The following is a 25,388-nucleotide window of genomic DNA, read 5'->3' on the forward strand; positions in this document are numbered from 1 at the left end:
TTGTCAAAACAAGTGTGGTTTGTTCTTGATTTATGCATCCTTACTGGGAGAAGATTGATGAGCTTCTGACTTTTCTTACCACCCACACAACTGGTATCCCCTGTCCAAGTTAAGGAGTTAATGCACCTCCAGCTACACAAATTTTTGCATAACAAAGGGTCCTTTAGGAACCTAACCCCTTCAGTAACCTGAGGAGATCTGTGGTTGTAAACACATCAATGCTCAACTTTGAAGGCCCACTAAATTAATGCTAAACAATATGTCTAACTCTCCTTTAAAATAAAAAAACTATTTCATGAACATCTCCAAATCATAAATGAAAACAGCCTTTGAGCCTTGCAATCACTGGGATGGATCTTAATATTGTCCTTTTGTAACATAATTTCCCATTATGATCAAGATTCTTAAAACTGCAGCTTCTACAGGCTATTTGCTTTCTATGCAGATTTGTGTATAACATATCCTCAAGACACGGACTTGTGACATTCTGCTCTGATTCCAATGTTCAATGGCTCTCATTTCTCTGTCAATGGAATTGGACATGATTCCAGATGTCTTGTGGTTCCTGGTGGACAAACTTCACCAGTCTTTCATTATTTCTGGACTTAGGCATTTTTGTTGTCAGCCATGTGAAAAAGCACAGCTGGAACCAGTATGAACAACAATCCCCTGAACTAGTAAGATTGAAAAATCATTAATGAGTAGCACAGAATCAGAAATGGGAAGTACCAGTCAGTCAGAACAGTGAATGTGACGATATGCTGACCATAAAGGGGGGTGGGATGGAGGATGAGGGAGGAGACAAAGTGGATTTCAATACATATGAAGCAAAAAGTTAAACAAAATTAAACATTTTTTAAAAATATCCAACAGCAAAAGATAATTGAAGTCAGAGTCCAACTTGCCCATGCCAACCAAGTTGCCGAACTGAGCTAGTCCCTTTTGCCTGTATTTGGCCTATATCCCCTCTAAAACATTCCTATCTATGTACCTGTATAAATGTCTTTTAAATGCTGTAATTCTACCTGCCTCTACAACTTCCTCTGGCAGTTTGTTCCAAATACTCACCACCTTGTGTGTGAAAAATTTGCCTCTCAGCTCCCTTTTAAATCTTTTCCTTCTCACTTTAAACCTACGCCCTCTGGTTTTGGACACCCCTACCCTGGAGAAAAGACTGTGCCCCTTATGATTTTATAAGCCTCTATAAGGTCAGCCCTCAGCCTCCTACACTCCAGGGAGGAAAGTCCTGGCCTATCCAGCCTCTCCTTATAACTCAAACTCTCCAGTCCCGGTAACATCCTTTTAAATCTTTTCTGCACCCTTTCCAGTTTAATCACATTCTTCCTAAAGCAGGGCAACCAGAACCATATGCAGTACTCCAAATGCAGCCTTACCAACGTCTTATACAGCTGTAACATGACATCCCAATACCTGTACTCAATAGCAACACACAAAATGCTGGAGAAACTCAGCGGGTCAGGCAGCAGCTATGGAAAGAAATGGACAGTCGACGTTTCAGGTCGAGACCCTTCATCAGGACTGAAAAGAAAGGGGGAGAGAGTCAGCATAAAAAGGTGTTTGGGGGGGGGAGTGGGGAAGCAGTGCGGCAAAAGCTGTCAGATGATGTGGATCCGGGTGAGAGGGGGAGTGATAGGCAGGTAAGGGAGGGGGAGAGTGGGAATGATGCAAGAAGCTGGAAGGTGATAGGTGGAAGTAACAAAGGGCTGAAGAAGGTGGAATCTGATAGGAGAGCACAGTGGGCCATGGAATAAAGGGAAGGAGGTAAGGAGAGGAACTGGTGGGAGGAATGTGTGGATGATGGGCAGATAGAGAGGGTGGGGGAGGGGAAAGAGATGGGGTGATGGGACCGGTAGAATAAGGGAAAGAAGGGGGACAGAAGGGAGTGGTTACCAGAAGTTAGAGAAATGAATGTTCTTGCTGTCAGGTTGGAGTCTACCAAGAAAGAATGAGGTGCTCTTCTAGCCTCAACTTGGCATTAGAGGAGGCTGTGGACAGACATATCGAGCAAAGGTGCTCAACAAAGTGATTCCCCCCAGCCTGCATCAGATCTTACTGATTTAAAGGAGGCCACACCAGGAGCATCGGATGCAATAAACGATACCGATAGATTCACATGTGAAGGACTGCCTCACCTGGAAGGACTGTTTAGGGCCCTGAATGGTGGTGAGAGGTGGTGTAAGGGCAGGGGTAACACTTAGTGTGGTTACATGGATAAGTGCCTGGAGGGGCAAATCGGTCATGGAGAGAGCGATCCCTGCGGAAAGCGGAGGGAAGGGGAAGATGTGCCTGGTGGTGGGATCCCACTGGAGATGGTGGAAGATGCAGAGAATGGTATGTTGGATGTGTAGGCTCGTGGGTTGGTGGGTGAGGACAAGGGGAACTCGATCCATTTATGTCTTGTGGGGGGGGGGGGGGAAGAGATGGGGTGAGGGCAGATGTACAGGAAATAGAGATGCGGTGAGGGCTACATCGATAGCAGTGGGGGGGGGGAACCCCGTTTTCTGAAAAAGGAGGATATCTCAGATGTCCTAGAGTGGAAAGCCTCATCACAAGAATAGATGCAGCACAGACAGAAATTGAGAGAAGAAAACTGCATCCTTGCAAGTGACAGGGTGGGAAGAGGTAACTGTGGGAGTCAGTGGGTTTGTAGAAGATGCCAGTGGATAACCTGTCTCCTGAGATGGAGACAGAGAGATCGAGAAAGGGGAGAGAGGTGTCGGAGATGGACCAAGTGAATTTGAGGGCAGGGTAGAAGTTGATGAAATTGACAAACTCCGCTTGGGTGCAGGAAGCGGCACCAATGCAGTCATCAATGTAATGGAGAAAGAGTTGGGAAGCATTGCCGGTGTAGGTTTGGAACATGGATTGCTACACGTAGCCAACGAAAAGGCTGGCATAACTGGGGCCTAAGCAAGTGCCCATGGCTACAGCTTTGGTCTGCAGAAAGTGGGAGGAGCCAAAACAGAAGTTGTTGAGGGTGAGTACCAGTTCTGCCAGACAGAGGAGGGCGGTGGTGGAGGGGAATTGGTTGGGTCTGTTATCCAGAAAGAAGCAGGGAGCCCCGAGGACCTCCAGACGGGATAACTTTCAAGGAACTATGTACCTGCATCCCTAGGTCTCTGTTCTACAACACTCCCCAGGGCCCTACCTTTGAAATGATAACTTGCTGAAGTTATTTACCGGTGCAAAACTAATTCAAAAATGAACTCAAAGATCTTAGTTTTTTTTTCTCCCCCAAAATGAAGTTGGTAAAATACCTGTTACAAGGTTTGTCACCTGAGTGGCAAATTGGAGTATTATCTTTGAAAGGCTTTACAGCTATCTACAAGCAAACCATTTTTATTAGATTTCAATTCATACCTTTCACCCTTTTCTTGCTAAAGAAGATTTTCTAATTTCCCTCTACTATCAAGTAGTAGTCATTTGGATCAACCCAAACACACTTCAAGCACTATGCCAGTCCTATCAAACTTTAAAAACTAGGTTAAAATAATTGAATGGAAACTTTATGGTGAAAGATAATATCCATGAACCCAAGCATTCCTCACCTGGCACTCATGAATGTTTCTCTACATTTGATTTTAAGATGAGCTTCCCGCCTCCAGCCTCTGACAGGAAATGATTTGAGGCCACATCAAAAGGACTACAACTGCAGGCCAGATGCAGAGCAGTGATGCACCATGGATTGCCAGGACATGGGATTCCCCCTTGTGGTTACCCACAGTTTCAAAGTTTAACTGGAATGCAAGGGGATGAAGGGACTGGCTGAGTCAAATAACTTTGTTTTTTTTAAGGGGATGGGGTCAAGAGGAAGAAAAATACCAATGAGTGAGCTGGTCAATCAAAACATACATGTACTGTGCATGGTTTCAAAAATAGTGCAACCAGACAAGCAGCAAGGATGATGGCAAAAACATTAACGGAAATAAAATTAAAAATAATTTGAGCCTTAAAAGTTAATCAATAAAGCCAACTGAAAAACTCATTGTGAAAATTATTTAATGAACTGCAGTTACAAAAACAATCAACTTTCACATCATCTATCCCTCATCAAGCAAAAAAATCTTATCATTTGGATCGACATTTCCCAGATCTCTCTTTTACAGATATAGAGGGATATAATCAGGAATATGACCCAGTTTTTTTTGTGTTTTAAAGCAGCTCGTGATCTCACAAAACACAACCGTCCGTTCTACAATTGACAGCTTACTCCCAAGTCAAAAGCCATTTGATTTTGTTATTTGGTTGCGTTCCCAGTTCTTTAAAATAGTGAAACAAGATTACATATATCAGTACTGAAAAGAGGAAACTTAATCAGTGTTGCAAATGTTTTTTTTAAAAGTGCAATCTATTATTCAAAGGCTACCATGTGCCTGTGCAATTCCAAATAGCTCCCCTTTCAAAACTTTATCCTACATAATTCTGAACTTGTATCATCAGCACAATTAGAACACACTTCCACCCAGAAACTTCACTGATCACTGCTATTTATAGATAGTCTATTGTTAATCATTTATAGGAAAACTGATTTAAAATAAAAGCTACAGTAAAGATAAGCATAATCTTCCACGAAAGGACCAGTCATCCACACTGAATGGTACATTTCTAATCCATGAAAGCTCAAGGTGGCAAACTAAATAAGTGCTCATTCTGATTATTACAATACTTTGTAGTGATTAAATATCCACTTGAAAGATAAGGACATGTAGTCAGGCAAATTTTCTACAGCTCTCCAGTATTAAGAACAAATCAGTAAGCATTACTAGCATTTACTGTTGCTCTTTCATCTATGAAAATCGGTAAAACTGTGGTTCTGAATTTGAAGCCCATTTGTACAATTATTACACATAATCATGATGAATGCCAACACTTACAAAACCTGACTGGAACAATGTCATTAAACTGAATATTCTTCAGGAATGGTTGCCCATTTTCTGAAACTATTACCAAATTTAGCCCTGCAAAAAGCATATATATTTCAATTTTGATTCAGGATCAACATCCTCAGGATATTACAGCCTTCTGGACTTAAATTTGGATTCAAAAAAGCTTTCCAGTTCAAAAACAGAATTGGCCAGTTCAAACAAAACAGCTGTTAACAATGTTAACTTGTATTCCTCTCCACAGTTGCTGCCTGTCCTGCTGAATGTTTCCAGTATTCTGATTTATTTACAGTCATAGAGTACTACAGCACAGAAACAAGCCCTTCGCCCCATCTAGTACATGCTGATCTGATCTTCGGCCTAGTCCCATCTACCTGCACCCAGACCATATAGCTCCAAACCCCTCCCATCCATGTCCCTATCCAAACTTCTCTTAAATGTTTCAAATGAACCCACATCTACCACTTCCACTGGCAGCTCACTCCACACTCACACCACCCTCTGAGTGAAGAAGTTTTCCCTCAGATTCCACTTATATATTTCACCTTTCACCCTAAACCCATATTCTCTAGTTCTAGTCTCACCCAACCTGAGGGGAAAACGCCTGCATGCATTCACCCTATCTATACCCCTCATAATTTTATCTCTCTCTATAAGATCTCCCCTCATACTCCTGCGCTCCAGGGAATGAAGCCCTAACCTATTCTACCTTTCCCACTAATGCAGGTCTTCAAGTTCTGGCAACATCCTTGTAAATTTTCTCTGCATTCTTTCAAGCTTATTGATCTCTTTCCTGCAGGTAGGTGGCCAGAACTGCACACAATACTCTAAGTTTGGCCTCACCAACCTCTTGTACAACTTCAACATAACATCCTGACTCCTGTACTCAATGTCCTGATTTACAAAGGCCAAAGTGCCAAAATCTCTCTTTACAACCCAATCTACCTGTGATGCCACTTTCAAGGAACTATGAATCTGTATTCCCAGGTCCTTTTGTTCTACCACACACCTCACAGCCCTTACCATTCACTGTGCAAGTCTTACCCTGGTTTGTCCTCTCAAAGTGCAATACCTCAAAACTTGTCTGCATTAAATTCCATCTGCCATTTTTCAGATTTCCATCTGCAATGTTTTGTAATTGACAATGGCAGTTCTCTTCGGTTTTCATCCATGTTTTATTTACATCTCTTCCCAGCAGATCAGCTATGATTAACCACCACCATTTGTGTCAGTCTCCCTAGTGAAAGAACATTTCCATTGATCTCTTCAATCCTCCCCCTTCTATTCTCTCCAATTTAAAACGTTTGAATTCTCACTTCAGTTCTGATGGTCATTGACCAAGAATATTAACTGGTTCTCCCTCCACAGATGTTGCTGGACCCAAGTATTCCATCATTTTCCATTTCTATTTCAAATAATTCTAGTCTATGCAAACTAATATCAATCTACTCCAAAGTAGATCTGTACTATTCAACATCAGGCGCTGAAGAGTTATCAGCTCCTATGTACAATTATCCTTGGAGCATTATGTGGAGCAGTGAAGTTTGCACATACTTAAGTATACATAATTTATACTATGATGTTACTCCCTTGAAGACAGAGCAACCAGTCACTTGCTGGCGCATGCTTTCAGGGACTCTCCCTTGGCTGCGCCTGTAACAAATTATGCTATTACTCGCAATTTCTGGTCTTATTGAGTATTATGATTGATGCATTTGGTTAATCAAAATTACTCCTTGATTCAGGCAGGATGATGACTGAAAAGATTTCTTCTTTGTCTAGAAACTCCTTGCAATATGGCCTTTTCTACGAGCATTCCCTCTTAATTTCTTTACTGCTCCTTCTATTCCAATGTCAGTATCATTTAAGGTATATTACTTCTTACCACTGCTCCCCTCAAATTCTGCTACACATCTCAGTGCTGATCATTGCTCATCCACCCACACTGCAAGTACATCCCTTCTAATCTGCCTCTAATTTGGTTTCACCAGCTTCGATATTATTTTTCACATCCAGTCTCAATTTATGCACTCTGGTATAAAAACAAAAGAAGATTTGATAAAGATGTCCAAAATCATGAATGGTTTTGATAGAGCAAGTAAAAATAATGCCACTGGTGAAGGTCAAGGGAGACAGACTTAAGATGATTAGCCGAAGAGACAAAAAAAACATGAGGAAAAACTGTATATAATAATTTGTGATCATCTGGAAGGTGTTGAATGTAAGAGTAATAGAAAGATTCAGAAGTGACCTTCAGGAGAAAAAAATTTACAGCGTTAAAGAGCACTGGAATAGAATTAATGAAAAGTTTTCCCGAAGAATTGACACTGTACAATACAGCAAACAGCCTTGTCCTGTGCTCTATATCATTCCATGAACCCATGATACTATACATCTGTATCTTGCCTGAACTGCATTTCCTTCACCTGTACAATCTTCTTAATAAGGTTAAAGCTTTTAATCTACCTTAAATATACAGATTAAGCCTGGGAACAAGCAAGTACTTGCTTGGGGTGAAAAAGATTATAAACAAGGCAATTACTGAACAGTTGTGACTATAATTCAAGGTCAGTTTAGTATCATTTAAAAATACAAGTTAATCAAGAACAGCCAGATTTCACCAGAAATTCCTATTGATCAAGCTTGAATGAATTGTTGAAGAAATGGATCATGGGAATGAGAATAACATAGTGTACACGTACTTTCAGAAAGTCCCAATAATAATACAGGTGGGGTTCATGTAAACTTCGGTATTTGAAAATTTTATTCTATTGTTCTGAGAGGGTGAGAAGCCAGAGGTCATAGCCCATATACGTACCAATGACATAGGCAGGAGTAGGGATGAAGTCCTGCAAAATGATTTTAGGAAGTGAAGTAGAAAGTTAAAAAGCAGGACTTCCAGGGTTGTAATCTCAGAATTACTACCTGTGCCACATGCTACTAAGGTGAGAAATAGACACATAATGCCGTTCTATACCTGGCTAAGGAGCTGGTACAGGAAGGCTGGCTTCAGATTGATGGATCATTGAGCTCTCTTCCAAGGGAGGTAGGATCTGTACAAACAAGACTGTGCATCTCAACTGGAGGGGAATGACAATCCTCACTGCAAGGTTTGCTAGTGCTACTCAGGAGGATTTAAAATAGAGTGGCAGGGCGATGGGAATCACAGCAGCAGGTCAACAGGTGGTAGGGTTGAGTGCAAGAAAGATGGAATGACAAGTAAGATTGAAAGGAAGGACAGCAAGGGACAGGCTAATAAACATGGTGGGACTGATGGGCTGAAATGTGTTTATTTCAACGCTAGGAGTATTATGGGTAAGGAGGAGGAACTTAGAGCCTGGATCAATACATGGAATTACAATGTTGTTGCCATTACAGAGACCTGGATGCGTGAGGGACAGGACTGGCTGCTCAACATTCCTGGGTTTTATTGTTTTAGATGTGATTTGGGGGGGGGGGGTGTGGGTGCGGTAAAAAGAGGTGGAGGGGTTCATTACTGATACGGGAGAACGTCACAGCAGTACTCAGAGAGGACATACTGGAGGGCTCATCCACAGAGGCAATTTGCGTAGAGCTCAGAAACAGGATAGGTGCAATTATGCTGATGGGATTATACTATAGGCCTTCCAAAAGGCCATCAAGAGGTGGAGGAACAGATATCTAGATAGATTATGGAAAGGTGCAGAAACCACAGGGTTGTCATAGTGGCGGACTTTAGCTTCACCAGTATTGATTGGGACTTTCTTAATACAAGCTTAGACGGGGTGGGATGTCTTCGGTCCATCTAAGAGGGGTTCTTGAAATCGTATGTGGAGAGTTCAACTAGAGGAGAGAATATACTGGACCTAGTTTTGGGAAATGTGCCACACCAGGTGACAGACCTGATAGTAGGTGAACACTTTGGGAATAGTGACCACAACTCATTATGTTTTAAGATAGTTATGAGTAAGGATAAAATTGGATCATGTGGGAAGGTACTAAATTGGGGGAGGCAAATTTAGTACCTCCCACAAGACAGGCTAAGGGGCAATTACTGGGAGCAGCTACTATTGGTCAAGTCCACGTCTGACATGTGGGAGCTGTTTAAAGACTAGCTGATCAGAGTTCAGGATCGGCATGTTCCAGCAAGGAGTGAGGATAAGGATCGTAAAGTAAGGGAACTGTGGATGATGTGAGAGGCCCTAAATTTAGTCAGGAAGAAAAAGGGGATGAGGTCCTGCGAAGTGAATATAGGGAGTTAAGCAGAAGGTTAATAAGCAGAACCTCAAGGGCTATAATCACTGGATTACTCTCAGTGCCATGCGCTGGTGAGGATAGTAATAGGAGGATGGGACAGATGAATGCATGGCCAAGGCATTGGTGCAGGAGGGAGGGAGTCCGGTTCGGGGATCGTTGGAATCTCTTCTGGGGCCGAAGTGACCTGTACAAGAGGGACAGGTTGCACCCAAGCTGGAGGGGGACCAATATCCTGGCAGGGAGATTTGCCAGTGTTACTCAGGATGGTTTACACTACACTGGCATGGAAGTGTGACCCAAAGCAGCAGCGTGGCAGATGAAAAAGTTGAGGTAAAGATCGAAGTTAAAGCGAGCAAGTTCAGTAGGCAGGACGGACAGGAGCAGTTCCATTTTTGATTAAGGAGAACATCACAGCATTAGAGAGGATATTTCTGTGGGATTGTCCAATGAAGCTATATAGTTGGAACGCAACTAAAAAGGGGGTGATCACTTTGATGGAATTGTACAATTGGCCTCCAATAGTCGGCGGGAATTAGAGGAGCAAATATATAGGCAGATTACAGATAGCTGTAAGGATAATAAAGGTGGATATACAAGATATCTTTATTGGTCACACGTACAGCGAAACACAGTGAAATGCATCATTTTGCGTAGAGTGTTCTGGGGGCAGCCCGCAAGTGTCTCTGACCAAGTGTATCCCAGGACACTGTGGGAAACTAGGTGATGTCTGCCAAGCTTCCTTTCAATGAACCCACGCTCCAATTCCTGTGTTCTCTTTAAATTTTTTCCAGAAAATTTATTATTGTATGACATTAAAAAAAGTGAATGAAAAGTGTGTTGGGTATTAATAGGAATAATATCCAGCAGTCTGAAAATCTGCTAGTCCAGCATCAAAGTCTCTAGTGTACTGGGTTATCACAGTTTATTATTTTTAAGTTCATCACTGTTAGATCTTTGGTTTTTCTGTATTTCCAGTATACTTGCAGTTCCTAGATACAAATTTGATTGATTTGCTTTTGTTTTTGCCTTGGTGATCCCTCCCCATTATAACTTCTCCTATATTTGCCAATTTTTTTTGTTTAACATAACTGCAGAAATACTTCAATTTTTTTTTGCTAATAATCTGTCACATCTTTGCCACCAAATTATTGATGATTTGCTGCAAATTCCTAAAATCTCCCAGTCCTCAGAATTACTACTCTTCTTGGCAACAATGGAAGTCTTTTTAGTTTATCACTTTTCCCAAACTATTTAGCCTAAGTTGGATCACTTTCCTGATACATTTCTCAGTTTTCATGAAATAATCTAACATATTAATCTCAAATAATCAAGAAAAATTGTGGAGTGCTATTAAATAAAAAAACAACCTAACATATTCAAGGCAATATATCAGTGTACCTGATAACACACTGCATCTAATAAAGCATAAAGCAGTCCACTGCAAAATGTTGACCTGACAGTGACAAATATTGCTTCTATCAACAATCTCATGATAATGTTATTATCCAAATTAGTTTTATCATGCCCTTCTCTTCAGTAGCCAAGGGTGCCTTGGCACAACTCAAATTTATTTGTACCCTCCATCAAAACACACTTAAAGGCCTTTGGAAAACACTTATCCTAATAATACTTCTTCCTTTAACTACTTAACCTCCATGCAGTCCAAATCTGCATGAATGCTTTCAAGTGAATTCCATGAGTCTACCCATTATTCATGAAAATAAATACACATAGGGGTGAATGAATAGTCAAAGAGTGATGGAGCCACATTCTAGAAGTCCCTTACTTCTGCAATTTAAAAAAAAATCATAAATAGACTTTATTCATAATAATATATACACACACACACACACACACAAACACAGAGGAAGAAACAGTGCAAAAAACATCTACATTCATGGTCATTACATTCAGTGGTGTAAACTTTTAAAGAAAAAAAAGTACCATTGCCACTTGTGGCTCCAAGGTGATACCCCTTTCATTATTCGGGGGGCTTTCCCACCCAACTCTGCCCCTCCATGTGCAATAGTGCAAGGAGCCTATATTGTGGTCCTTCCCCACAGAGACTTAGCAGTGCCTGCACCAAGCTTCAGTGCATTCCTCAGCACATACTCTTGCAGCCTGGAATGTGCCAGTCTACAGCATTCCCTTATGGACATCTCACTTGTGCTGGAGTTCACTTCCAACAAGTCTTGGGCAGGCCAAGTTGATGACCTTCCAAAGCAATTGATGTCTGTCTTGGTATGCGTCCCCAGGAACAGCCTGTAGATCAGAGAGTCCTCTGTTACACAGCTGCTGGGGATGAGCCAGGACACTGACCCTTGCATCCATCTCCACACCCTCTTAGGAAATCCCACACACTTTGCAGAGAGGTGGGTGATCATCCCTTCCCCATGCAGCCAAGCGCAGCATACATTGGGGATGATATGTCATCTGTAGAGGAAAGTTCTGACAGGGAGGGCACTTCTCACCCCAGCCAAGCGAGGTCTTGGTGCTCGTTGGTCAGATCTGGTGATGAGGCATTCTGCCAGATGGTCTGGAACGTTTGCTCAGGGAACCACCCCACTGTGTCAATAGTGTCCCTGTCCCACAGTGTCTGCAGTTTGTTCCACCCAGACCACTGCCTGATGGAATTGTGGTCAAAGGTGTTTACTTGGAAAAACTTTTCCACAAAGGACAGGCAGTGCAGCAGCATCTAGCTGACATGTTGCGCGATAAAGGGGCCAGGCCTATCTTCCGCAACACCAGGTACAGGTAGAACCTCGGCATGTAGTGACACTTGGTACCCATGTACTTCAGGTCCACACACCGCCTACTGCAGCCACACACAGAGGTGGTCATCACGATGAGAGCAACGTTGGGTACACATTTGTCCCCATTCTCTAGGGACTTGCGCATTGTGACCCATTGGACTCGCTCCATCTTAGATCCCCAGATAAACTGAAAGGCATCCCGGGTGATTACTGAGGCAGAGGAGCGAGGAGCAGGCCACACCTGTGCCAAGTACAGCAGCCCTGACAGCATATCGCAACTGATGACCAAGTTCTTCTCAGTCATTGACAGAGAACACAGTTTCCACAGACCCAATTTCTGTTTGACCTTCCCAATCCACGCCAGTCAATTCTTGTTACATGCCTTAGCCCCTCTGAACCAGACCCCCAGCACCTTCAGTAGCCTGACCTGACCATGAAGGGGACATTGGAACGGTTGGGCCAGTTGCCGAACAGCATGGCCTCACTCTTCCTGCAGTTGACTTTGGCCCCCAAAGCCAACTCAAAGTGGTCACAGATGCTGATCAATCTGCGAACTGACCATGGATCCGAGCAGAAGATGGCGACGTTGTCCATGTATGGGGAGGTTTTGACTTGTGTGCCTCCACTGCCTGCCAATGTCACCCTCCTTATGCTCTCGTCCTTCCTGATGGATTCGGCAAAGGGTTCTATGCAGCACATAAATAAGATGGGAGAGCGGACAATCCTGCCTGACTCCAGAATTAATGGGGAAGCTATCTGTCTCCTGCCCATTGATTTGGACTGCACTGTGGATATCTGTGTAGAGCAGAGCATGTCCATCATGTACGTGTGTGATATCTTGTTGAAGGCCTTTTCCTGGTCCAAGCTGACCAGACAAGCACTCCCCCGCCCTCCCCCCCCCCCCCCCCCCCCCCCCCATCCTGCACAAGGCTGTCAAAGATTTTCCTGCCAGGTACAGCACAGGTTAGGTCTGGGTGGATCACCTGTCCCAGAGCAGACTTGACCTGTTGGCGATGGCCTTGGACAGGATCTTTTCATCCACATTGAACAGTGAAATAGGTCTCCAATTCCTGATGTCCTCCCTCTCCCCCTACTGCTCGTTGATGAGGGTGATAACGCTGTTCCCCATGAAGCCTGTCATGCTGCCAGCCAGAAGCATAGCATTAAACACTTCCAGCAGGTCTGGGCCCATCCGGTCCCACAGAGCCGAGTACAACTCTGCTGGTAAGCCATCACTTCCGGGAGTTTTATTTGTGCCAAGAGAATGGATGAAGTCAGTCAGCTCCTCCAGGGACAGTGGCCGATCCAGACTCTCCTGCCTACTGTCATCTAGCACCTCTGTGATAAAGGACAGGAAATTCTGGGAGGCTGTGCTGTTACTGTCATACAGACCAGCATTAAGAGACCTATCCTCAGTATGTCTGTCTGCAAGGATGTTACTAAGCCATCCTCTTCCTTAAAGCTGTGGATCACAAAGCTCTCCGCGTTCTTTTTGGTAGAAGTGCAAGCACGTCTGATCCTGCTCCACAAAGTGGACCCTGGATCTGAAGATGATCTTGCAGGATTCCAAGGTAAAGAGCGCAGCTTGCCGGCTCTTCACCTCTCGGAGTTCCTCTCTCACATTCGCCCCCCTCAGCCGCAGAAGAAGTTGCTGCAAGTCTGTCGGGAGTTGGGATAATTCCCTCCAACTCTGTCTTGCTTTCTGAACACCTTCGAGGATGAAGAACCTCTATGTTCTCCTTGGTTGCCTCCTACTAGTGGGTTGGAGAGTCAAAGGGGGGCTTCATAGTTTTCCAACCTGTGTAATCCCTCTTTAGTTCTCCAATGTTCTCTGGGGTCGGCAACTTGACATTCAATGTCCACGTCCCCCTGCCTGCCTGCCTTCTGGTCCTCCTGAAGGTGACAGGAGGCATGAAGGAGGCAGTGGTGAGAGAAGATCACTGGCGTAGGGTAGGTGGATCTGACTGTGACCGACTTTGACACAAAGATTAAGTCGATCTGGGACTGTCCTGAGCTGTCCGGTCCAGGATTTTGCAATAAAGGATGGCAAGTAAGTTAAGCAAAATATTAATATGTACTAAACAGTGTGCTTGTGTCTGTCTGAGTGAATGGTTGCCCTCTCCTTGGCAGCATTGATTTATACCTAAACAGCATAGCGTATTTTATGCTTTGTTGGAAAAATTGGTGTGTGAAATAAAGCAGAGGAAGAGTCGGTGTAGATTTTAGAAGGAGTTCACAAAATGAGCTTTGGTCCTACGGAAATCAAGACTGGGGAATTAACTACGTAAAACAAGATGACAGAAAAGTTAAACAAGTATTTTGAATCAATCTTCAATATAAAGGATACAATAATATTACAGAAATAGCTTTAAAATCAGGAATTGAAAGGGGAGGAAGGAACTCAGGAAAATTACAATCACCATGTCCTGATGGCCTACATGCTAGCATTTTAAGTGCCTGGTGAAACAGCTAACATGCTGCTTAAAATTTCCAAAATTCCTTTGATTTATTTGCAGAAGGTTCCATCAAACTGAACAACAGCATATGTAACTCCTTTACTCAAAAAGGGGAGTCACAAAACTACAGGTCAGTTAGCTTAACATTTTTGATAAGGGAAAATACTTGAACCTATCACTAAAAACATTAGAACAAGGCATTTAAAATTCAAGGAAATTGGACAAAGTGAACAGAAAAAGGGAAATCTTGTTTGATAACTTATTGAAGGCTTTGAAGTAGTAGCATATGCTGAGGACAAGGCAGCCCTGTGGATAAGGGGGAACCTCACATTTCCAGATGGCATTTGATAAGATGTCATGTTAAAGATTACTGCAGAAAATGAAAACGTATAGAAGTTAATACAGCGACATGCAAAGGTTTGGGCACCCCTGGTCAAAATTTCTGTTATTCTGAATAGTTAAGTGAGTAGAAGATGAACTGATCTCCAAAAGTCATAAAGTTAAAGATGAAACATTATTTTCAATATTTTAAGCAAGATTAGTGTATTATTTTTGTTTTGTACCATTTTAGAGTGGAAAAAAGAAAGCAGCACCATGCAAAAGTTTGGGCACCCCAAGAGATTTGAGCTTTCATAACTTTTACCAAGGTCTCAGACCTTCATTAGCTTGTTAGGGCTATGGCTTGTTCACAGTCATCGTTAGGAAAGGCCAGATGATGCAAATTTCAAAGCTTTATAAATACCCTGACTCCTCAAACCTTGTCCCAACAATCAGCAGCCATGGGCTCCTCTAAGCAGCTGCCTAGCACTCTGAAAATTAAAATAAATGATGCCCATAAAGCAGGAGAAGGCTATAAGAAGATAGCAAAGCGTTTTCAGGCAGCCGTTTCCTCAATTCGTAATCTAATTAAGAAATGGCAGTTAACAGGAACAGTGGAGGTCAAGTTGAGGTCTGGAAGACCAAGAAAACTTTGAGAGAACTGCTCGAAGGATTGCTAGAAAGGCAAATCAAAACCCCCGTTTGACTGCAAAAGACCTTCAGGAAGATTTAGCAGACTCTGGAGTGGTGATGCACTGTTCTACTGTGCAGCGACACCAGCACAAATATGACCTTCATGGAAGAGTCGTCAGAAGAAAACCTTTCCTGCATCCTCAACACAAAATTCAGTGTCAGAAGTTTGCAAAGGAACACCTAAACAAGACTGATGCATTTTGGAAACAAGTCCTGCGGACTGATGAAGTTAAAATAGAACTTTCTGGCCGTAATGAGCAAAGGTATGTTTGGAGAAAAAAGGGTGCAGAATTTCATGAAAAGAACACCTCTCCAACTGTTAAGCACAGGGGTGAATCAATCATGCTTTGGGCTTGTGTTGCAGCCAGTGGGACGGGGAACATTTCACTGGTAGAGGGAAGAATGAATTCAATTAAATACCAGCAAATTCTGGAAGCAAACATCACACCATCTGTAAAAAAAAAGCTGAAGATGAAAAGAGGATGGCTTCTACAACAGGATAACTATCCTAAACACACCTCAAAATCCATAATGGACTACCTCAAGAGGCACAAGCTGAAGGTTGCACTATGGCCCTCACAGTCCCCCGACCTAAACATCATCGAAAATCTGTGGATAGACCTCAAAAGAGCAGTGCATGCAAGAAGGCCCAAGAATCTCACAGAACTAGAAGCCTTTTGCAAGGAAGAATGGGCGAAAATCCCCCAAACAAGAATTGAAAGACTCTTAGCTGGCTACAGAAAGCTGTGATACTTGCCAAAGGGGGTGTTACTAAGTACTGACCATGTAGGGTGCCCAAACTTTTGCTTCAGGTATTTTTCCTTTTTTGTTATTTTGAAACTGTACAAGATGGAAATAAAAAAGTAATCTTGCTTCAAATATTAAAGAAATGTGTCATCTTTAACTATATGCCTTTTGGAAATCAGGTCATCTTTTACTTGCTTAGCTATTCACAGTAACAGAAATTTTGACCGGGGTGCCCAAACTTTTGCATGCCACTGTATATTGGGCATCGATAGATGACTGGCTGGCTAGCAGAAGAAAAAAAAGGGCATAAATTTCTGGTTGGTAAGATGATAACAAGAGATGTGCCACAGGGATTGGTGCTGGAACCTCAACTTTTTACAATTTAAAGAATGATGGATAAGGGCATCAAGGGTAAGGTGGCTACACTTGCTGATGACACAGAAGTACATAGAAAAGGTAAATTATGAAGAGGACAAAGAGAGTCTCCAAGGGGATATGGATGATTTAAGTCAGTGAACAAAGATCTAGAACAAAGCATGGAAAAATGTGAAATTGTTCACTCTGCCAATACAAAAGGCATACTATCTAAATGGAGAGAGATTGGAGAGCTCTGAAATGCAGATAATCTGGGTATTGTAGTGCATGATTAGCAAAAGGCTAGAATGTGGGTCCAGCAAATAATTAGGAAGGCCATCAATGTTATTGTTTATTGTTTAGGGGAATTAAATATAAAAGTGGGGTGATTACACTTTAATTGTACAGGACATTGGTGAGTTCACATATGGAGTACTGTGTACAGTATTAGTTACCTTACTTAAGGATGGATAAGCACTGGAAACAGTTCAGAGGTTTACCAGACTAATACCTGAAATAGGCAGGATGTCTTACAAGGATAGGTTAGACAGGCTAAACTTGTATATGCCGGAGTTTAGAAGTGAAAGGCAACCTGATTGAAACATATAAGATCCTGGGGGGATTTATTAGAGTGGATGGGGTGGTGGGGGGTGGGGGGGTGCTTCTTATGGAAGGATCTAGAACATCCGTAAGAAGGAGTCACTATTTAAAAATGTCATCCATTGACGGCCGATGAGTAAATTATTTTCCTCCTCTTGACGGATTATGAATCTTTGGAACACACCTCCTCCAAGGACTGTGGAACCAGAACCAGAGTCTTTGAACACTTTTAAGGCAGAGGTGGAAAGATTCTTGATCAGCAAAGAGGGTAAGAGTTACCATGGGTACATGTATATGTGAAGGTAAGGCTACAATCAGATCAGCCATGATCTTATTAAGAGGCGAACAGGCTTCAGGAGCTGAGTGGACTGCTCCTACTTCCAATCTGTAAGCATAGAGTAGGTATAGCAAAACAGCATGCATTTAAAATAAAAATTGACACAGGATAATCCATTTTACATATTTTGCATCTTGGAAATAGATGGCAGGACTTGAAAAAACTCAGGCCTTTGATAAGATGCCATACAGTAAACTTGTCAACAAAACTGGAGCCAATGAACAAAAGTGGTAGTGACACATGAAATCAGCTTACATACAGGAGTCATGATGAACCATTGTTTTTAAGCCTGAGGACAGTATTAGTGGTTTCCTCAAGGATTAGACAAACAGCAATGTTTTTTTGTTGATATTTACTGATGATTTGAACTTGGACACAATCACAAAATCTGCAGATGAGAGAGAACTTGGAAACATGTAAAACAGCAAGGAGAATGGTGATAGACTTCAAGATGATACACAAACTTGTGAAATGAGTGAACATATAGTGTAGCATTTGTTGCAGATAAGTGCACAATGAAACATTTTGTCAGGAAAAGGAATCGGCCAATCTAATATAAAGTGGGTGCAAGAATGGGCAAAGGTGCAGGATGGGTTAACAAAGCAAATAATGAAAAGCAGTCTACATCTGAATTTTATAAATAGGGGCATACAATACAAAATCCAGGTGTTTATATTGATCTTCCATAAAATACTGTGGCTGGAACAAGAGGATTGCAACCCATTTTGGTCATCACACTATATGAAGGATATGAAAGCCTAGGGAAGGATAATGTAAAGACTTGGTAGAATGGTCCTCATTAGTATAATGGCTAGTATCCCTGCCTCACAGCTGGAGACATCCTGGACTCAGGTACTGTCTGTGTGGAGTTTGCACATTCTCGCTGTGACTCTAGTTTCCTCCCACATCTCAAAGATGTGCAGGTTGGTAATTTAATTGGGCACTGTAAATTGCCCCTAGTGCGTAGATAAGTGGTAAAATCTGTGGAGCGGTTGATGGAATGTGGGAAGAATTTTAAAAAATGGGATTAATGTAGAATTACTATAAAATATAGTATGGTCAGTGCAGACTCGATGGGCCCAAGGGCCCGTTGCCATGCTACACCTCTCTCTGGCTATGTGTGAATAGACTTGAAAAGCTGAGATTGCTCTCTTCAGAGCTGAGATTGCTGACTGGTGAATTGATGGAAATGTTCCAAACACTGATCTCTCTATTGGCAGAAGTGTTGAGAACCAGAGGACATGGATTTCAAGTGATTGGCTAAACAGCCAGGGTTGACATGAGGACATGAGGAGATATTTTCACACAGCAAGTAGTCACAATATGGAATTCACTGGTGGTGGAAGGGTACTCAAGCAATGCTTTCAAAAGTGATACAGAGAAGGAAAAAAAAAACAGGATCCTGGGGAAAAAGCCAAGGAATGAAATTGACCAGATTGCCTTTCCAGAGACCTGGGCTGGGTTTGATGTGTTGAATTACCTTTCTCCATGCTGTAAGATTCTCTGACTTCTCCTCTTCCCAGTGAGAAACAGGAAGTGCCGTAAAGGACAAGTGACACAAAAATTGACTTCTGCATGCAAAGCTTCAAATGCATTACAAGTGGATCATCCACTGTTCTACCAGTGTAAGCCAGATGGTTTTATAGCAAACAGGCATGACATTCTCATCTCAAATAATCAGACTTTCAGGATGGGTTGTTGGTTTTTCAACAAGAAACAACTTGGGGAATGGATCATGAAGTGGATTGAAACTAATTAATGCATGGTGAGTTATTAAGGGCCAAGGAATTCTGTGGTTTGAGTATATCTAGAGCATTAGAATAGTCAGTAATTAAGGGTGGCACAGCTCCTGCCTCTGTCAGAGACCTGGGTTCAATCCTAACTTTGGGTGCTGCCACTATAAATTGCCCATAGTGAATCGCACAGCACAGAAATGGGCCCTTTCAGCCCACTGGTCCATGCTGACTGTAAGGCTTATGTTCACTAATCCCATTTGCCTACCTTAGGCCTACATCCATCTGTGCCTTTCCTATCTCAGTACCTGTCCAAATAACTTTTAAATATTGTAATTGTATCTGCCTCTACCACCAAATGACCACCATCATCTGTAAAAAAAAAACATATCCCTCATTTCTCCTTTAAATTTCTCCCCTCAGATCACTTTTAAATTTCTCCCCCCTCATCTTAAATCTGGGCCCTCTGTATCTAGATACCCCTTCCTTGGGGAAAAAAGACCATCTATCCTATCTATGCACCTCATAATTTAATAAACCTCCATAAAGCTACCCGTCAAGCCTCCTACATTCCAGTGAGAATATACCCAGCCTATCTAATCTCTGCTCATAACAACAGCCTTCCATTCCAGGCCACATCCAGAGGAATCTCTTCTGCATGCTTTTTAATGGGCCTGCTTCTGTGCTGTATCTACTATTCCATGACATGGACAAGAAGCTATGGTGGAAGTAAATAAAGCATTGTGGTTAGCAACAGAAAAAGAATAAGGGGTGCAAGAGTTATATGAATGACTGAGGGCAACGAATACTAAGAGCAGTGATAAGTTTGAGTGTTGGGTTGGAAGCATGGAGGCAATGACTACATGGAATATGGCAAACAGTTGTGAAAAGGGAAGAATCTGGGAATGGGTATGGAACAATGAAAGTAGTCTCCGATTGGAATTGTATGATGGAGGATGGACAGTGTAAGGGAGACAAATTAAGTTATACTTTGAATGAAAAAGGTAGATATAAAGAAATAGCAGGGGCTTAGAGTGTAGGACATCATGAAGGAGACCAAGTAAAAAAAAATCACTGACCTAAAACTTGACCTGCTGACTATATTCAGCATTTATTTTAAGATGAATGAAATTTCCTCAGATTAAATGGTAGTTTAGTGGACAACCAAGCAATATAAACAACAAAAAGAATACCTAATAAATAGGAGGCGCAAAAAAAAAATCAGTCAAAAAGAAACTTTTAGCCAAACTAGCAAATTTTAAACAGCAGTGAGGCAACAAAGACATCTAAGAAAATTAAGTGGCCTTCAACCTCAGAAAAAGTTTAGGAAAGTTAAAGATCAGTTATTAGCAGGATGCCAATTTATATTTATGCAGAACGGGATAATGAAAGTAAATAGAATAGACCTCCAGTCTGATTTTTCTCCCCCACTCATTTACAGGACATGAAGGTCATTGGCAGGACCGTGAATTAAAACCAAAAGTCAAAGTTAAAAATCAACCCAACAAAATGTAAAACAGAGTTTTGAGTGGAGTCCCTCTCACCCTCCAACTGCTTTGCAAACCCACAACCAACCAAATCCACCCCCCCACCCCCGACCAATTATAAGCTAAGTTTCTGGGAACAGGGTACATTTAGCAAAAGTTAGCAATCAAAATAAATCAATGTTTTTAAAAAAAATCATACACAGAAGCTTGGCATGAATGAATTAATCATTTCAGTTTAAGTGGTAGGCTGTTGCCAAGTGATTTGGTCTGAGCATGCTGTGAAACAAGTGCAAAAAGAGATTTAATCATAATGGTAAAGCAGACACCCCAGAAGAGCTTGATAAAGCTAGTAAAATTTCTGAAAACCACTTCAGAGTCACAGCGCCTCAGAATGACTAAATTATGATACCGGAAGTACATGCAGAATATTTTTAATTAATGACCAGCAGATCTCCTGTGGTTACTTCATGAATCATTAGGCACACAGCATTATAACAGATAGCAATAACGTGGGCAGAAAGAGCAAGAGGAAACAAGTAATACCTGCAGGAAGTACACAGTATATGCAATATATTAAATATATAGTTTATGAACATGCATTCGAAAGCACAGGTACAAATTTGCCTGGTTGCCTATGTAAAAGTTTAGTCATATTTTTCTTCATTGTCTTTCTACATTTTTAGATACTGTTTTTTTTTAAAAATAACATTTTATTACAAACTGATCTCCTTCTGCTCCTTTGTATTTTTCTTTTACATTTTGACCTTCCCTTTTGACTTAGGTAACCTGTGGGGTTTCAGGAACAAATATGAACCAAAGAGCAGATGTGCAGAGACAAGGTGAGAATGATATCAAAGTAGTGGCATGAAGGAGTCCTGGTAAAGGGATATCAAAATGCAAATTCTCCAATGGTTGGAGTTAAAACACAAAGGAAGATGACTGTGGTTGTCGGAGGTCAACCACGTCAGCCCTGGAACACCACCAGAGGAGTTCCTCCATGTAGTGTTCTTAGCCCAATAACCTTCAGCTACTTCATCAAGATCCTCCTTTCCTTTGTAAGGTCAGAAGAAGCAATTTGCCTAATGACTACAATGTTCAATTACATTCCCAGCTCCTCAGCAAAAGAACCAGTTCATGCCTGCATATAACAACATCCAGGGAATGGCTAATAAATGGCAAGTAACCTTCACAGCAAAGTGCTTGGGAATCACCTTTTCCAATAAGACAACCTAACTACCTATCATTGACATCCATCAGCACCATTGTTGAGCCTGCCACCAACAATACCCTGGGGCTCACTGCTGACAAGATACTCAATGGAATCAGCCACATGAATATTGCAAGAATGGGTCAGACGCTGGGTATCCTGTGATGAATTAATTCACCACCTGACAACCCAAAACCTTTACATCATCTACGAAGGACAAGTCAGGTGGATGCATGCAGCTCTAACTACTACAGAAACCAGACACAATCCAGGACAAATTAGCCCACATGAATGGTACGCCACTGCCACCCTAAAAGCTCATTCCCTCCACCACCACACAAAATGTTTTCAGTGTATACAATCTACAAAATGCACTGCAGTTACTCGTCTAGGCTACTCTAACAGCAACCTCTAACATTGAGAACAAGTCTCCAGGGGGCATGGCAACAGCACCCTCTGGAGGTTCCCCTGTTGCACACCATCCTGCCGTGGAAACATATTGCCATTCCTGCATTATTGCCATGTTGTAAGCGTAAACTCCCTCTCTTTCACTAAAATGAGTACCTTCACGAGAAAGATAGCAGTGATTCACGAAGAGAGCTCACCACCACCTTCTCAAGTGCAAATGGGGAAAGGCAATCCCCAGATTACCAAAAGAAATTGGATGATGTGGAAAAATAGGTTTAGAGACTGTGAATCATGTATTAAGGAAAGATATCACATTTTCAGGTGACAAGATCTGAAGGTCTTTAGTTGGCAGAATGGCTGCCAGTGAGAAGCTATGAAATTCATAACGTGCATTTTTTTTTCCCAGAGGAGGGGGGTATTGAGCCTGGCTTTCTGAATGATCAAGTGAGAAAACAATCATACATGAAACTGAAAAGGGTGTTTACTGTATGTTGCACCACAGTACCCTATACATTGAGATCCCAAATCTCAGCTGGTGTGCTAGCAAGGACAATTCAAGTAAAACATACAATTCATACTTTGTATCTGCTCAATTTAGCTTAAAACTCACACACCCCTGTTGTTGTTTTATTAAAATTCTGCAAACACTGAATATTTAACAATTTTTTTTTAAAAAAGATGAGAAACCATAACTTAACAGGAGACTATTTGGGAAATACCAGGGGGTTACAAAACAGCATTAAATAAACACATAACATACACACACATTATATCCATATGGGCAAAAATATTCCACCCACACAAAAATGAAGTCATATGGATTATAGCAATTGGAAGTTTAATTCCTTCCCTTGCCCAAAGTAATGTTAACAATCAATTAAACATTAACTTCAACACATCACTGAAAATTAAAACAAATTGTAAAAAATGTATTTCCTACTGTTTTGTCCCGGAGCCTTTCCCCATGGATAAGAAAATCATCACGAGCACAGTCATCCAGATGAACTTTAAAAACAGTGACACAGCTGAGGCCGCCCCCTCCCAGTGGCACCCATCCTCCACTCGAGTCATCACGGGTCATCACCACTGCTCGCACACGTGCAAAGTAACTATCACTGCAAAAAGAAGGCCAAACATTAGGGTTTTTACCTTAGCAAATTCATTTACCTATCCCCACCTACATTTTCTTCCCAGAATGTACAAACAAAGTTCACAAATCATATTTATTTGCACTAAAGTCTCCATAAATACAGTTCTGTACCAAGAGTTGGGGAAGGACAAGAGAGACAATTGTCCTTAAGCACTTCCTCAGAGCAATAAGGCTGAAGTTAGGATATTGGCAGAATGGGATATTATCATACTGTCCAACCAAAAACCAAGATATAATTTGCCGTAATTATAAAAAATACATAAAGTACTGATATTTAAATAAAGATGGGGGTGCTGAGAGTTCCAACTAGTTCTGATATCTGTGTAATTTAAATTTTTAAAAAATTTTTTATTTACAGCGTGGTAACAGGCCCTTCCAGCCCAACGAGTCCGTGCCGCCCACTTTAAACCCAATTAACCTACCCGTAGGTCTTTGCAATGTGGGAGGAAACCGGAGCACCCGGAGGAAACCCACGCAGACACGGGAGCACGTACAAACTCCTTACAGACAGCGATGGGAATCAAACCCTGATCGCTGGCGCTGTAATAACGTTGCGCTAACCGCTACACTACCGTGCCGCCCAGATTTAGATGTGTGGTACTCATATAAAGCTGAAAAGGGACAGAAAACATTACAGAAAAAAAAACAGCATTTACCTTCCACTTGCAAACCATTTTCTACCTCAAGAGATTTACTTCATGAAGGTTAGAGCATCCTCGCAAACAGCTGATTTACATTTCAGATGTTATTTTGAATGATCGTTAACATGAGAAGTTACCTGCTTCTCTCCCCATAGATGATGGTTGACCTGACCATCACCAATATTTAACACTTTACAAATTGGAATGCAGTTATTACTTTATAAACTCAGCAAAACTTATTTCTGACAAATAATGTCAAAATTCCTTCCTACAGCATAAACAGCTACATAATGCATATAAACTACTGTCAGTACCATACTCAATTTTATCAAAAAGGTCCTTTACCATTTTCTTTTCCTATCTGAAACTTTTAATGAATCCATTTCCTCAAACTCCTAAGAATGTGATTTGTGAGGGAGTACAAGGGCCTCAATGAAGCACTTTAAACTCTTGACAGTTACAAGAAGTTGAAATGAACAAGGGGATTTTAATTTTTCTGAAAGGTGGTGATAATGATGAAAATAAACAATCTTTTACATCCTTGGGTGTATTCTCCAATAAACCATCTCGTTTTTCTTCTTTCTTTGCTTCCTAATTAATTTGGTAACATTCATAAGACAGGCACTCAAATGACAAGTAAGCATTCGAGATAAGTAAACAGAATTAACTACTATTGAGGGGAGGAGATGGCCACTTATATTCTCTGTATGCCCTCTCTCCCTTCTTCTGGCCTCTGATTTCTGCCCAGTTTTGGTCCAAATAGTTAACTATGTCTTCTTGTTCAAAGATTTAATTTTTACTCTTGCAATGATAAATATTTAGAGAAAATTGCATTACTAGGTACTTCTCTGACCATCACATATCAGATCAAAAACAAAGTCAAGGAAAGATTAATTTTCCACCAGCATTTGTATGTTCCTATGTTTTGTCTGTGTGTTCAAGTTGAAGTGATAGAAGCATCATTTTGTCATTAATCAATATTACAGTAAAATCATGACACTGATGCAAACAATTGCCATGTGGAATTAGTACTTCGGAAATTATACGAAATTCAAATCATAAAATATTTTCCAGTCATTAAATGAACAAATGGCCACTAAATAGCTCATCATCCTTTCCAAAACATAAACTTTCTCTGAAAAAATGGAGAGTTATTGCTCATTTGATTTTAAACAACTTCAAAAAAACAAGTTGGCTTGGTAATGAGACACACTTGCTCCTTGGTCCATATTCAACAATAGTATCAAATCAGATTTAACAATCAATTCAATAATGAAAAGCTATTTTATTTGGCAAGTAGCTGAACACTTAATTTCTAGTCTGTCATTTTCATTAATAAAAGCAAGGGAACAGTAAGGCAAAGA

At 41.4% G+C, this 25,388-nt stretch overlaps 1 protein-coding gene across 2 annotated transcripts in view; it reads right to left on the reverse strand.

The window, feature by feature from the left end:
* Nucleotides 1-25,388, reverse strand: part of spred1 (sprouty related EVH1 domain containing 1) — a 74,446-nt gene that overhangs the window by 27,712 nt on the left and 21,346 nt on the right. For both annotated transcript variants that reach the window (XM_052027305.1, XM_052027295.1), the window contains exon 2: nucleotides 23,174-23,348. In XM_052027305.1, the coding sequence (XP_051883265.1) occupies nucleotides 23,174-23,348 (175 nt within the window). The remainder of the gene's footprint in view (nucleotides 1-23,173; nucleotides 23,349-25,388) is intronic.

This window comes from Pristis pectinata, chromosome 1 (genome assembly GCF_009764475.1).
Source record: "Pristis pectinata isolate sPriPec2 chromosome 1, sPriPec2.1.pri, whole genome shotgun sequence".
NCBI lineage: Eukaryota > Metazoa > Chordata > Chondrichthyes > Rhinopristiformes > Pristidae > Pristis > Pristis pectinata.